General features: G+C 43.5%; 1 protein-coding gene across 1 annotated transcript; it reads right to left on the bottom strand.

Annotated features, from left to right (window-relative positions):
- Positions 1–1515: 1515 nt before the first annotated feature.
- ASB11 (ankyrin repeat and SOCS box containing 11) lies at positions 1516–14412 on the bottom strand (the record flags this gene model as incomplete). The annotated part of the gene is made up of 7 exons (XM_084275242.1): positions 1516–1640; positions 4355–4546; positions 5453–5587; positions 5793–5943; positions 8161–8268; positions 11154–11233; positions 14235–14412. 7 exons carry the CDS (start codon positions 14410–14412, stop codon positions 1516–1518), a joined length of 969 nt encoding a protein of 322 aa, XP_084131368.1.
- Between the last annotated feature and the right edge of the window lie 1662 nt (positions 14413–16074).

The following is a 16074-nucleotide window of genomic DNA, read 5'->3' as shown; positions in this document are numbered from 1 at the left end:
GGCAGTGAAAATTGGTATGGGCATGCGTGGCTCATGATAAAACGACTACATCTCATAGCCTGACAATGTGTTTTCAGCCTCTCAGACCTGTAAAGTTAAGATAAGTGGGGGCAGAGTCTTCCTTTCCCTCTACTTTCCATTTTACTACAACTAGTGAAACACCATTGTCTGCTTTGTGGCAGAAGTTTGCCAAAACTCAGGTCTGAAAACACATTTCTCCCCTCAAAGCAACTTCCATGGGAAAAAAACAACCAAACCTTTACAGAGCCAGGCAGGCATTGCACCAGTTGCTGCATCTCACATTTCTCAACTCAGAGGTGCACCTTTTTCACTCTGCTATGTCCAAGCTACTAACCCTGATGATATTAAAAGTAATACCGCAACGGGCGAAGTCATAGCACTCCAGAAGGCCCCTCTCATAGCAAGGCGATGGAAGTAGGAGATGAGGGAACAGACAAGCTTGCAAACCTCTCCTCCTGGTGAGCAATATTCATCAAGGAAATACTCATCTTTCTGTGATTCTGTTAAAACATTTCAGAGATGCTCAGCCTTCCTTATAGGCCCTGCTTCTCTCATGCTCTGCAGTCTGAGGACTTATCTTGAGAAACATCAAAGCATGCCAAGCCCAAAAGAAGAGAAGCAACTGACTCCTTTGGCTATCTTTAAACTTTGCCAAGGACAGACATTTAAAGCTCACCTGCTGTGTTTGTTACATGAAAACATTTTCAGCCTTACCCTGGTTTTCAGCTAAGAAAAATGATCCATGTAACAAACACAGCCAGATCTTAGGAAGGAATTATATGTTTTTTTAAAAGAAATGAAGTTTTTTTTTAATACCTTTCAGATATTTTTGTGTGCTTACTCCAATCTCCCACACCTACTTTGATAACATCACTTGTATTTCAGAGGACGAGATGTATTAGCATTGAGGGCAGCTGGTCTTGGGGAGAGGGGATGTACAGCAGCTGGATAGCCAGAGCCTGCTGGAAGTTTCTAGGACTCCACTAGACCATGGAAAAGAGTTGGAGAATGTGAAGTGAAAGCAGACAAATGATGTGCAATATATTAAAAATGGCTGACATTGGGTTTTCATTCTCACTGTAGCGGAAGAATAACAGTCACTACCGTGATCTTGGCAGGGAGATTGGATAGAGAAGAGGAAGAAGCTGCACAGATACAGTAGGAATAAATGTAACACTAAATGCAGGAGAAATCTCTGTGTGTGTCTGTGGGTGGACGTGTACAAGAGCATCTATAAACACGTCAGGTGAGTTGGTGATGTACTACAACTTCTTAGGCTGTCATAAGTGGAGTGGCAATAGATGGTGGGTATCCATAACATCATTCACTGTCTGTGAAAAGGTGTTTTTGATTTGCACTGCCACATAGCAGCTAGTGTTTGGTATCACCAATAGACAGTAGATGATGTCTTTGATTTTTTTCTTTGATATAATAATTTTGGAGCAAACAGCTATTTGTTCCTCTTTCTTTTCCTCTGTAAAGATAGCCACGGACTTATCGATACAGGAGAAAGTTCTCAAGTGGCTCAGGCAGGTGCAGCTTGTGGACTGCATATAGGCACGACCGACCCAGATGCTTTCTGATACACAACCGGCACAGCTGGGCGAGGCTGGCAGGACCTGGAAACAAAACAAAACAAAACAAAAAGGCAAGAACAAGCATACCCAACCCCACCAAAAGGTACAAGTCAGCATAAAACCACCAGCAAGATTTACAGTTCGGATCAAGCACTACACAGTGGCTTGCTGAAGTCAGGAAGAGCTACATACATTATTGCTCATATTAAATTTACATTGTCAGAATTTATTCCACAGTTTGAAAACTATGAGCACTAAACACCTTTTCCACATCTTTTCTCCAGCAAATACTTAAAATGTCATAAAAGTGTCTACATTGGAGGGGGAGCACCAGGATGCATAGTTCTTGCTCAGGAAATAAGACAACTCCCAGCAGTGTTGTGAGGATGAAGACAAGAGGAATTACAGGGAGCTGCAGAGCTGCTCAGTGTAGACCACCCATAACAGAGCAGATATGGCAAATACACTTTGTTGTTCATATACACAGAGCATGCCTCTTCCAGTCACTGGTGTCTCAGCAGGTACCTGCACAGGTAGTAACTGCAACTTGGCCTTTTTGCATTACTACACTGAGTATTTACATATGTCAGTCAGTCTATTGGTGTTCCCCAAAATTATTTCTTAACAAGCCATCCAGTTTTAATTAAGTCTGACCAAAAGAGAAACATCTTTCCCTCCCCTTGCCTTGAGGGAAAGGTTGCCACATGTGTTGAGCATCAGAGAGAGAGTCCACAGGTAGGAAAGCTGTCAGAGGATTTGTCAGGATGATAAGGAGGCCAGCTTGGTTCAACCTGCTCAACCTTTATGCCTGCTCAGATGTGCTCAGTTTTTGAGCCTTGGATCAGCCATGTCCCTTCAGTTTCTGGCTAAACAGCAATAATCATTGCAGTGTTTGGCAAGCAATAAGTAGAGATGTGTGCTTAAAAGCCTGTCCTCATATTTTGCAGGTAAGCTTCATAATCTATGCTTTTATTACAGGAAAAATTTAGGATCCTAAACAGGCTGATAGTGCTCCCTCAGATACAAAATTAATAGAAAAAATGGGATATATATATAAGAAATCACTTGTACTACTGTCACTGGAAAGAAGTTTCCATCCCCCAAGAAGCTGAAACATTTTATATTTCATGCCACTTAAGAGCTAGGAAGAAAAGCAATTAAAGGGAGCCATGGAAGTAACCACAGCAGAAAAGTCACGGAGCGTAAAGAAAACTCTTCAAGACAGGTCCCTGGTGTGCTCATTTCGTACAGAAGCACCTCAGAAAACACAGCTGCAGTAGGTGAAAAGGGCAGCTGTGGGTGTTAGATACAGCAAAGAGCCTGAAAGCGAGACTGAAGGGAAAAGTGAGGAAACTCAGGAAACTTCAGTTTTGACAAGTAAAGAGTCAGCAGGAGCTGAAGTGCCCCTATGGTCCCTCTGACTGTAAGGGAGGGGAGGGTGACAAGCTGAAAGCGGAAATCAAAAAAGAAGGTTCAGGAAGATAAAATTATTAATATTGGAATATTTCTTAATCTACACAAACTCTTGGTCATGCAGGAGAACTGGAGCAGGACAAAGGTGATCACTGCCTTTGCTCACGTAGCCTGCAGCTGCTGAGCCCTGAGCATCTCAGATGCAAGGACAGAAGTGACAAGGGGTGGGAAGCATTCAAGCAAAAGTCCTCCCAGAAGGTTTTAGACATGACAAATTAAGGCTCTGCATGAAAAGCCACGGAGAAAGGCAGTAGGACAGAAGGATATTAAGCCAATGTTTCATTTCCTCTACAAAACCCACCTGTGTGCAGAGGGCCAGCACAGAGCCTATGCACATCACTGGCAATATTAATTTATCATCCAAGAGCTATTTTGCAGCTGGAAGAAGGCTCTCCATGTGCACCATGATTTGTTCCTTGGAGGGGAGTGAGCTGAGCCCAGGAGGGCGGCAGGCTGCTTGCATCAGAGAGCACCATTCACCCCCCATGCCAGCAAAGCCCCAGGGTGCATAGTCTGACTAATGGGGTACCAGTGAGCTGGGAAATGCAGAGTTCAGAGGAGAGGAGGAGGGAGGACTTAATTCAGCATGTCCATATGCCAAGGATATTTGCTCTTGGATGCATCAAGTTCTGGCTGTGTGCAGGTAAGTATGGCACAAGAGGATGTAGACCCATTTCTGCGCAGGATTTTCTTCCAGTAGATTGGAAAGGTAACTAGAAACATTGTAGGAAGGCTGAAAATGAGGTCCAAAGGGCACTGCTGGTTTGTGTTGGGATCGCAGTCCCATCAGCTACACAGAAGAGCTGCATGCTGTGGAGCTGAATAGCCAGCAGGCACAGAGCTCTGCTTCCTCTGTCTGTCCCACGGCACACGCACCCGTGTTGGTTTTTTCTGCAGGAGGCAGGACACTGGGCCATGGTGCCAGGCTGAACACAGAGCGGTGGTGCTCAAGCACTATTAATCACTAAACTCTCATCTCATAATCCTTAGAGTTCTGATAGGTAAATAAGTATAGTTTTCCTTCAGCAGACAGGAAGAAGAAAGCCTAGAGCAAGTGATTAATTTACCTGCTGTCACCCTCACACTTCGTGACTGATCTAGCAACAAAAAAGACATGTCTTAGGTGTTTCTTTTGTCATGGGCTGCAGGCTTGAAATCAGTAGAGAAACTAGGAGAACTTATTCATAGTGTTACTTTTAAAAGCATTTGAGAAAATGTACTTAGATAAAGGGAATAAATGTTATTCCACTTTAAAAAAACAGAAGAAGAAAGGAGACCATTACCTTCCCGAAGCAGAAGCACCTGCTCCACTCTGCTGTTGGGTGAGGCAAGATCCAGGGCACACTTGAATTCAGCATTTCTGCATTTTGGGTTAGCACCATAGTCTGTCAGCAAGAGGACGATCTCCACGTTGGATTTCCTTGCTGCTGCATGGAGGGGGGTGTCTAATCGCTTCCCCACATTAATGTTGGCTCCTTGAGTGAACAAGAAGGCACAGTTAGATCTGAGATCTGAGAGGCAGCTGGAACTGTCAGAACCTGCATTACACAGCCTCAATAAATGAGGATAGATGGCACACAGGCCTCAGTGTCTCTCCACAGGAGCAGTGCAAACCTCAGCGTGCCAAACGCCTGCCGTACAGAAGTCCTCTGAGACACCAGCCCCTGCCTGTGATGAACAGAACCGAGCAGCTTGACCTTCACCCCAACCGATGTTGGAAGCCTACCATAAGCTCTGCAAATGTGTTAATACCACAAAAACGAACACAGATTATCTTAATTACTGGAGAGAAAAAAGACCCTTTAGGTTTCTCATTGTAGTAACTCGTGGCGCCCAGCGAGAGAAATGCTCGCCCTGGGCTCTGGAGGCACAGCACAGCCACACCTGGAGCAGGTGTGAGTCAGCTAATGTACACCGACAGCAAAACTTTACGCTAGCTTGTAGGCTGTGCCTGGGCCCGCAGTGATTATCCTTTCAAGCAGCTTTACTGCTGTCTTCATCATCCACTGAGAAGCAGGTGGAGTTAATGCTGAGCATGGCAGTTTATCATAATCAGGAGTTGATTTTGGTCACTAATATTAGCCAGCATTGCCTGTGCTTCCTGTTACCATTCTAGAAAACTAAAAGTATTTTATTTTCACTTTCCAACAGTCTCAGGGATGTCTCTGTAATTAGGGCTTTTTTTACTGGGGAAATAATAAATTCTTCATGAATGGAAGTGATACTTTTAGTAGCCTCAAACAAGTCTCACAGAGTCAGGCTGCCCAAACACCTCTTGTGAAGGTAACCCATGATGTTTACAGTGGAGGCACAGCCCAGAAAAACCAGCAGCATTGGCTTACATCACCACAGCTCTCCCCTGGTCCCTTTCCCATGTGTACCTAGCTCCAAAAGCTTCTTGACGCAGTCTGTCCTCTGGTACGTGCATGCCACATAAAGTGGGGTCCCGTGCTGCAAGTCTTCTTGGTCAATGTCAATGTCGTGGGCCAGAAGAATTTCCATGCATTCCCTGTGACCTGTGGAGACAAGAGCTGTCACTGAAATGCTGCAGAGCAGAATACACCCAGATACAACCAGAGAGGCATAAGAGCTGGGAATGAGCCACATCTATTTATCCATGTCAGTACGGACAAGTTTTTTGGGTTTTTTTTACATATTTTGACATCACTAAAAGGTGTCATTTTCCATTATCATCAGCTTTATTCACAGCCTGAACGTTACCTCTCTTGACTGCTTCATGAATGGGTGAAGGAAAGTGGTTCCTGAGCTGCGGCTTGGCTCCAAATTCGAGCAGCATGTTGACACAGGCCACGCTGCCACTGCAGCAGGCGTTAAACAGAGGAGTGATCCCATCGATGGTGACTGCATTGACCTGGAACAACAAGACATGCTCAGAATAATCCAATTAAGAGGAACGCCCTTGTAGCATTCCAGTTGCACCAGAAATGCACCAGGAAGAGACGCCTGCCTTCTTCAATTTCAGAATTGATTTTTGTTAAGGACTGTCAGAGTTCTGTGTTGTGGCACAACATATGTGACATTCTCCTTTGAGACCTGCCCTTTTTCCCAAAGAGCTGGTGACGTAAGGCAGCAACATTTCCTGCTATCAATGGCCCTCAGAGCTGCTCAGAAAATGAAGAGGTTTTATTTATTTTTTTTTTTAATGTGGAGAACTTGAGTATCTTCATGACCTTATATGTTGCCCCAACCCAAAGCCAGAAAACACTCGGATGAAAATGGCTTTGCTTTTCAAGTGAAAACATTTGTTTCATGTTTAATAATTTCATGTAGTCTTTCCCCCAAACAGAAAAGGAGCTTGAACAGGAGGGAGAGAAGGAGGGAGGGAGCAAATGTATATGTGTGTGTGTGAATTTCCAAATCAGGGAGTAGAAGGAAGTGACAGGAGAGGAAGGGCTGGAGAATTCCTGGACCACCAGAGAAGTTGGAGGATTTTGCTATCAGTGTGAGCACAGGAGCTGCATCGCAAGGGGTCAGAGCACGAGGGTGTTATAAGGGGAGATACCAGGTATCACGGCATGGGGAACATCTGTCTGCTCTGATTTTGGAGCCCAAAACATGGTTTGCTCTGCCTGAAATTTCCGGGGTCCAATCAAGACTGTGTTTCAACATCACTACAGATCCTGTCCTCTTCCTCAAACTTCCACCCCTTTTGCTAATTGCTCAGCTAAACTATCCACCATCCTTCACAGTTTCCAAAACAGCAGGAATAAAAAATATTCTCCAGGGGTATCTGTATTTCAGACAGATTACATGCTGCAGCCCTGCAGCTCAGCGCTGACCCCACTAACTCCTCCCCAGTCTCATTGGGCAGGTGTGGATGGAGCTGCCGGAGGTACTGGGGATCTATCAGCATCATTTCACAAGACGACCAGCAATTCAGGCAAGCTGATAAACATGGGTAAGCAAGAAGATAAGCGAAGAAGGAACATTACTTCTTTGGTTTCCCTCTCCCCTGGGCATTGGTTTACAGAATCACAAGGTTGGAAAAGACCTTTAAGATCATCAAGTTCAACCATTCCTGTCCTAAGCTAAACCATATCCCTAAGTACCTCATCTACCCTTTTTTTAAACACATCTAGGGATGTTTAACCAGGAAAAGGCAGCAGTAAGGCAGCTGCTGTGGAGTAAATGGTTTGGTGAAAGACGGAAATAAAAAACAGAGTAACAAAGGAGAGCAGCAGAATGACACATTTCCTCCCAGAAGTTAGGTACCAGACTACTGATTTTATGTGTAAACATGGTGAGGGGCAAGAGCAAAACCCCCCAAAATCAGAGCTATATATTGTACCAGAAATAGGCTGATTTCTTATGAAAGGAACAGATACTTCAGAGATTATGTTCTGAGTTATAAAAAGACAATACTATTAATATACAAAAATCAAGTAAAACTGAGCAGAAATGGTTTTTCCCTTCATCTCTCTAAGGGACTTAAATTTCCTAAATACAGTTTAGGACGTTAACAAATGCATTTTCTTCTACAGAGGACAGCTTGATAGCCTGTTTTGGTGTTTCTCAGTTTCTTGCCATAAAAACTGTACTTGAAAACCCAGCTGAATTAATATATTTTTATATATTTCATCCATTCCTGTATCCCCATTTTTAACAGGTATTCTACTTTGGGTCCAACTGAGCAAAATGTTATTTTATCAGCAGATAAATTGTTTCATTGCTCGAAGCTCATCTATTTTAGCTTCTGTGAGACTCCCAAACCATCCCACAAAAACAGGGGCAATCTCAGTAATTGTTATGGGGGAAAAAAAAAAGGTATAAGTCAGTTTATTCAAGGTTATTTTCACCCAGCACCTCTCATTCCTTTTCCATCAATCGTGACTACAATTTATATACAGAAGGAAAGTGAAACAGAGTAACAGGGTGACCCAAGCAGCCATCAGAGGAAGGCAAATCCATCACTCACAGAAACAAAGCACTGTTTTATTTTTCCCCCTTAATGCCAGAGATGCTCGTATCTGCATCCTGGCCCTGCCCCTCAGGCAGCCCGTCTGACATCCCCACTGCTGCAGGGAGCATCCTTGCTTCAGGCACCCTCTCCAGCATCCCCGGGACTCACCTGAGCACCGTTCTCCAGCAGCACCTTTGCGCAGGCGACGTGGCCACCCAGGCAGGCCTCGTGGAGAGCCGACACACGGTCCGTCGTCACCAGGTTCACGTCAAAACCCTGCAATGCAGGGCAGGGGGCGTGAGGGGGAGCCCTGCCCAAAACACACGGCTCTCCTGGAGCCGACGTGGGTGCCAGCGGCAGTCAGGCCACGGCAGGGGAGACCCGTGGTTAAGGCAGGGTGCGTGTCCAGGGGAGGTGCATGGGTTGGATTCATGCTGGTCAGTGCTTCAGGGCTCGTCGCCAGAGACAGCAGCTGATGACAGGGCTAGGGAGGAAGGAAGGACAACCCACGTCCCTTATTTCTAGTCCTTTACAGTGCACGGCCTATTGCAGGAGTGACATTGCACTTTAGCTTATAAAGGTGATGTGATGTTAATTTCCCTAAGTCCAGCAGGTGGGATTCACCTCCCCAAATGGGGATGCCTCTTGCACAGGTATCAGCAGCTTGGGTGGTCCCTTGGATCCTTCAGTGGGGAGGAACAGTCTCCCCTGGGGTCCGATTCATCCCATGCTAAAACATCTGTCTCTAGCAGCTCAGACAAGTCCTGTTCTAAAAATACTTCCACCGACCATATGAGGTACCTAGGGTGTTTCACCTAGAGGTGGTAAGTATCTTGTAGACCCATAAAATAGACAAGACTAATCCCACCCATGAACCTCTTATTTGACCACCCAGGAAACGTTTTATGCTGGAAAGAGAGCGCTGTGATTTAAAAATGCCTTATTACAGGTATTAGCCTAAATGACCGTTCTTACATCTTGCACTGCTGCACAAACGAAACCCAGACGTATTCACAAAGGAGAAAGCAATTGCCATACGCTTTTCCCCCAGGATGCAGCTACAGCTCCTGGCAATTAACGTTTTACACCCACATCTGAGAAGGGCACGGAAGTATCTCCAGAGTCTGCCTGATGTTTTGTGACACAGTTGGTCTGCATGTCATGTGCAATAAGCCAGGCAGGTCACAAGATGGCAGCAACGCACTTTTCGGTAGGGAGTAGCAAATGTGGGCAAAAATAAGTCTCGTCGTAACACTGTAAACCGGTCCCCATGCAATAAGCATTAAGAGCAACCACTGTAACCACTTTAAAATAGAAAATCTATGCTAGAAAAACAATCGTTTCTTGGTTACATGCAAGCACTATTAATGTAAAAGCTGTCACTAAAAATTTCCCATACATTACATCAGTTCCAGGGGAATAGTTCTAAAAAAATGTAGAGATTATTCCATTTGCCAATTGTATAGATGTTTCATACTTAATGATCAGCATATTCCTGCAGGAGGAATGTCTTCTACATAGTCCAGATAAGAAAAGGAGAGCTATTCTCAATTATTATCTGGATATGCCTACTTAAAAAATGAAACAGTCATTGCAAGTCAAAGAATAAGCATTGATAATCTGGGCAAAACAGCAATCCCTTCCATTACAAAAAGTTATAGATCTTACTATAGCTGTTTGCCAGCCCCTGCTGGTGTTAAACCTTGTTTTCAGGTGATTATAAATTCTTCCCAATGCATCTGAAAAATCAACCTCTTCTTCTGGTACTGGAACAGGCACTGGTGAGTTTCTGACCACTTTTAAAAGCCCCATGCTCCATTGTCTCCTTATGTCCAGGCATCTCCTGGGGAGCAGAAGCCTCACTGACTTTATTGAAAGCTATGGCCCTACAGCAGAGACTTTTGAGTGTTCCAGCATAGCCTCACATTTAAATTTAGGCCACTGGTGTAACTATAGTAGAAGCAATGGGCAATGATTATGCTGCTTCATGAACTGCTTTGTCCCTATATTTATCAAGCTGTGGTGAATCAGCTCCAATTCACTCCCTGCAGACATTGCTGCCTTGACGTGTCTTCACCAGAAAGGGCCCTCATCCTTCACTCGGGAAATTAAATGTCTTTGGGAGAAGGAGAAAAGGTGGATTAATTAAATTACGTGTAACCACAAGGCTGGATGCTTCTCCAGGGCATACCACGATCAGCATATCACCAGGGCATCTACTGTATAAACACAGCACTGGGTGGCCCTCACTAAAAAGGTGGTTGTAAGGTCAGTGTAAATGGATATGAGCCCTCTTCCCTATTTTTGCTGACCTCCATCACCTCCTTTACCATAAAATCATTCGGTAACAGCAGGTGAAGGAAAGAGGGATCAGAAAATGGCAGGGAGAAAACCTGCTAGCTGTTAACAGCTCTTTTAGCTTGGTAGGCGACTGGAGCTGGGGCTTTTACACTGCAGCTCCATGCCTTGGGGACATTTTCTCTCTGAGCTGTGGCCTCAGGCCAAGTCGCAGAGCTTAAACTCCGGGACTGAATTTCCCTGCAGCCGGTTTGGCTTGGGAGAGTCAGTTGCTGATTTGTGCCAGATGAGGGCACCGAGTTTAAGCAAAGGTGATAAGGAAGATGGTTGGCAAAGCACAAAGAACGATAACTTGTTCCTCTGCAGCTGCCCACTTTCCTATCCAGCTTCTTGTCCTTTTTAGTATATTATTTCCTCCTCTCTTTCTTTCACCTTAAGTCTTGGTTTCATTTGGAGCAGCGGGTTTCAGGCTGATAGCTTGCTCTTTAGGAAGACACAGTTTGCCATTTTATAAAGCAAGATGTGCTTTTACAGCTTTCTACTGATGTTTTTTTAATAGCTGCTAAAGTTAATGTCCCTATTTTCAAGCTCTGTTTGCATGGTTTATCCCTGAGAAAAAGCCCAAGCATCATCATTTATCATTCAGCAAACTACAAGCTGCAGCAGCCTTTGTCCTGGGCTTGTCCCCAGCTTCCTGACTAAGCAAGCTGACACACGCCCAGAGGCGTGCAAGTGGATATATTATTTATACAACTGCATTTCTTATGCCTTGCTGCAGTCTGTTATCAGCTCACCAACTCACAGATGCAATTCAACAGAAGCTACACTGCTTCCCAACCTTTCCTTTACCTGTGGGCTTTTACCTGTGCAATCAAGGTTTTCAAAGACAGTAGGCGTCCTTGGAAGGCAGCATCATGAAGAGGGGATCGGTCTGCCCAGCTGCCTGGAACAGCAAATGCACAGCAGTTAATTCAGGCAAGCCACAAAAGCAGAGCCCGGAGGGACAGGGGGAAAAATCCCCAGGATCTGTGTGTAAACGCAGATCAGGACTGGAATCAGTGCAGGGTCAGCAGTGAAACTGATAAATCAATCTCAGGAGAGCAGCTGAGGGCTCAGCACTCCTGGGAAAACCGGCTGCTTGCTGAGAGACCTGAACAAAAGCTTCTTGGCAGAACTTTTAAAACCAGCTAAAAACATGCTTCAGCAAAGACCACGAGTTTAGTGCTGCTGTGACTCAGCCAGGGACTTCAGAAGCCTGCATTTCTCCTGCTCAAGACCTTACCAGCCTCTGCGTTTCCTAGGGAGCTTTTGTCACAAATCGTATTCTGGCTCCTCTTGCACTTTGTTAAGAGACTCATAGCAGGGAGATGCGAGGATGAGTTGTCCATCAAATGAATTCTGGCATGTCCCTGGCAGTTTTATTTCCTGAACTGACAATTTCATAAGTAATATCCTCCAGCTCAGACTACCAGGTAACAAGTTTCATCTTCCTCCTCACTGGAAGGTTTCAGAGAAGACATGGAAAAATAAATTCTGCCTGAGGCTTTACTTTTCTTCCTTAATCATTTTGAGCTGTTGAACTGTTCAGACACCTTCCTGTATGCTAACTTGCCCTTTTTATTATCTTAATCTATTCATGAGCCAAGAAAAAAAAAATCCTTAGCCTAGCTACTGCTTACAGGCATAGCGAGTCAGCCTGGGTTAAATCCCTGCAACTCAAGTGCAGAGCAAATTTACTTGTCCTATATTAAAATTTATAACCATACCACGACACAGTGTGTAGTATTTCTCCAAAGGCCAGCTGCATTTACAGTGCCACAGGACAGCAGCATTACCAGTGTTTTCATTCATGCTCTGTTGTACAGCAACCCCATGAGCACTGTACTTGAAACCCTTGTCCTGTTTAATTTTTTCAGCTATGTATGCCACACACCAGAGAGAATGGAAAAGGTGATTTATCTCCATTTCAGGTATTACCTGAGGCAGAGAGAAATCAATGAGAGGCGCCGACACATCCCTGGGGACTGCAGGCCAAGGACACAGCAGGTTTCAGCCTTGGCCAAGGGGGTTTCCTGCTGTTACCAAAGAACCAGATGCATTTCTGTTCATGGGGTTATGGTTTTAACTATAGTTACCATGTTTGTTTCCACTTCTTTAAGGAACTGTTCCTAGGCTCCTAAGGCAAAAAGCTTACATGGAAAGATAAGCTGGCACAATATGTGACCAGGATTCTAAGGCTCAAAGGAGGACACACCAAGCAAAATGATGGAAACAGGACCCAGGTAGGGACTAAAAAAACATTTTCCTGAAAACATTCAAAACCCCCGCATTCCTCATCATCATGCTGATGACTGCAATAGGCAAGCTCCTGGAAGACATAGCAAGAGACAAGGAACAGCCCTTACACAGCAGGAAGATTCAGAAGTAACTCAGACAATAGAGCTCCAGTACCTTAGCTAACCTCTTGTATATACAGTATATCACATGCAAGCTCACATCACGTGCATTTACAACGCATGTGTATGCACACACATACCCCACCATGAAAATCCATGCTGCTGCATATTTCCACGCTAGTCACGGTGACCTACCTCCCTGAAACGTGTGGCAAATATAGTTTCCATATGGGGCACATCTTCCCTTCACGTCTGTGAGTGACATGTCTGAAAATACTGTATCTTTTAAAATTTCTACAGACAAATTAGTGCTGCTGCTGCTGCTGCACTACTTCACCGCAAAGAGAAAAGGCTGTGAAGCTCCACCTGTAATCCAAGACAGTGCCCCAGCAACATGATCGTATGTTTTGAAAGATTATCCCTAATGGCTTTTTGCAAACGGCAACTTGCAGATAAAAATATGTTGCAGTCTGCTAAACTTCAACGTACTTTGATGAGAACCTGGATGAAGGGAAAAAACCTGCTTGCCACAGGTCTGACTACAATTGTGAGAAGGCACTTTGAAAAAAATAACAGTAATAAATTATTGGAATTATATTCTGGAGAATAGCAAATAAATTAATAATCCAGAGACTTATGTGCCTGTATATAAATTCTTTGCAAGAAACTTTGCTGCAGTATTTCTCCTAGCCAGATCTTAATATCTCTGCCTTGGGTGGCCATCTCACACCACCTGCATTCTGCCAAGGTTCACGTGCCTCTTCATGCCAGCAATACTCATCACGAAGCAGCTGCCCAGCAGATGACCCACATAAAAATCTCTGATGTCACAATGTTGATATGAAACTTCAAGTAGGAAAATATGTTCTCATTAGTAGTAAATTTAAAATACCATGTCGTTTTAATTAGTGGAATTACTGGGCATGCGAACACCTGTCTATTCATCATTATGGCAGCAATATGAAGGTGAAAAATCACTTGGGAAAAAAAACAACTTCCCAAAAAAATTACCTACTAGATGGCCTACCAAATACAATATATTCCCAAGCTGTATATTTTTCAGGATAGTTTTAGCTGTATTCATTTATATTGTCTCATTTAACAAAACTGGGAATCTTGGCTTGGATTCATAAAGTCATTAGCTATATCCTCCTAGTATCTCCTTTCAGAAAATCAACATGCTAAAACTTTTCACCTAAATATTCCCTGGCAGTAAAACTAGCTAGTTAGCAAAACCATCTGTAACCCCTGCTGAAGGATCCCTTTCCTCTGAGAGCAATCCTGTTATTTACCGTAGCGCCTTGAGCGAATGTTACTCTTGTTCTAGCTGGGTAATTGTTGGAGGCTCATATTTTGCACACCTAAATCATGCCAACACATACTGACACTGCAAAGACACCGCAATGGAAGGCACTTCAGATCAAAGCATTCACCCATGCGTTCAGCAACAGATTCCTCATCTCAGGCAACTCAATGGTTTAAATCCTCACGTTACAAAAATGTAGCATATACACATTGCATGTTACAGTGTCCTTATTTTTACTTTACCTGGGACTATTCCATAGATCTCTTCTGCTATCCTGGCAGCCTCTTTTCTGTTGCCTTTAACAATATAGAAGTGGGTCAGCAGAGCCAAGGAAATCTTAATTAGAAGCTTGAAGCAAAACAAAGCAAAAATGGCAAAATAAATGTTAGTGAAGGCATGGAGTATAGAACTGCTCTCCATTTTGGTTTGCTCTTTGAATAGTTTTTCAGGTCGGGTAAGTTGTACCGGGCTATTCTTGGTATCATGTGTCATCTATTTTAAACTCTCCAGAACCTGCTGTTCCCTGGTTACCAAAAATACATTCTGGTTTTATTTGGTACAGGCTATTTGATACTAAAGAACAATACCAAGGATAGGACAGTTTGAACATCCCATGACATACAGGAAGCAAGCAGAAAATCTTTTCCAAGCCCACATCAATTAGAAGAAATTTTCAGACAGAAGCTCTCTACCTGAAAACCTACACCTGAAAGCCACCTGGAAGCCTATACATCCACATTGTGTTCATTCTTTGATGTAGCTGTTCCATTTACTGCATAGGTGAAGTTGCAGACGTTCAGGGACAGTGAAAGAAGAGCGCTACTCTTCTGTCTTTTCTGTCTCAGTAAGAGGCTTTGTTGATACTCAGACACAGAACAAAATCAAGCATATCAAAGAAAAGCATCATCATGAAAGAATCTAAAAGAAACCCGCATATTTTCAAAGCCAGGCTAAGAAGTCAAAGTTACTCTGGGACTGGAAAATGACATTGAGAATGTGTAACCAGAAAGACATGGTAACACACTGGTGTTTTCCATCACTCAGGGATAAAGAGTGGTGTCCATTAATACCTTTTGCAAACACCATCTTACTGCTTTGAAAGAACTGAAGTATTTTTACATAATCCATAATTGCAAAGTGCAATATTTTAAACTGAATATTTAACTGCCTTTTTCTTCTTTCTGTAGGCACGTGGCTTCCAGGGTATATTTTTCTGCATGTAATTAATTTGTTCTATTTAGAATTCCCCATTTCCTTCTAATTCAAACGTTTCTTTATTACTGTTTTCCTAAATGCACAGCAGGAAGGAGATTTCTTTCTTTGAATCCCTTCCTTGCCTAAGTTCTCATACCCTTCATTTTACATACCTGTTGTCAAGGGAAAGAACAGGGTGGCTCTCCTCTCTCAGAGATCCCAAGGAGATGGTGGATATGCAGAAGGAATTTTGAAGCAACCCACTTCCCTGGACATTTATATACCATTTGTGATGTTTTGCAGCAAGACAGCTGGCTTAGTACCTTGCTGTCTTAAGCACTCTGCCCTCCCAAGAACACTAGAATGCTATCTAAAATACATGCAGACAGGCTGAAAGAAACCACTCCAAGCTATTTTTTCATTTTTCAAGTGAGCCAATCTTTCTACAATTCTTAATTAAACCAAGTTATTACACTTTTTACTAATATTGTCTTACATAAATATTACATATACCTCTCCTTCGCAGTAATATGTCTGTAGAAACACCTGTGAATCCAAAAGAGGAAATCTGCCACTTTTTAGTCACTTTAATGCTGTTTGACACAGGACAAAACAGCTGAAGACATGGGTTATACAAGAGAAGTTCAGTTAAGGAACCAGAGAAAAACAGTTAAGTTTGGTCAACTGGGAAGAAAAGGAGAAATTACCAAATGAAGGTTGTCCAAAACCCAGATGACCAGTTAACCCTAGAAATAAATGAGAACATAAGAGAATGAAAACACTTCTCCTGAAGCCAGAGGAATAGCAAAAGGTGTAAAGAACAGAACATGGGGTGCAGAGAAAAAGAAAAAAAAGGAAAAAAAGCACAACAGGGAAAAAAGATAATTG

This window comes from Gallinula chloropus (assembly GCF_964237585.1).
Source record: "Gallinula chloropus genome assembly, chromosome: 1".
NCBI classification, from domain to species: domain Eukaryota; kingdom Metazoa; phylum Chordata; class Aves; order Gruiformes; family Rallidae; genus Gallinula; species Gallinula chloropus.
The sequence above is the reverse complement of the archived record's forward strand: the minus strand, read 5'-3'. Positions and strand labels throughout refer to the sequence as shown.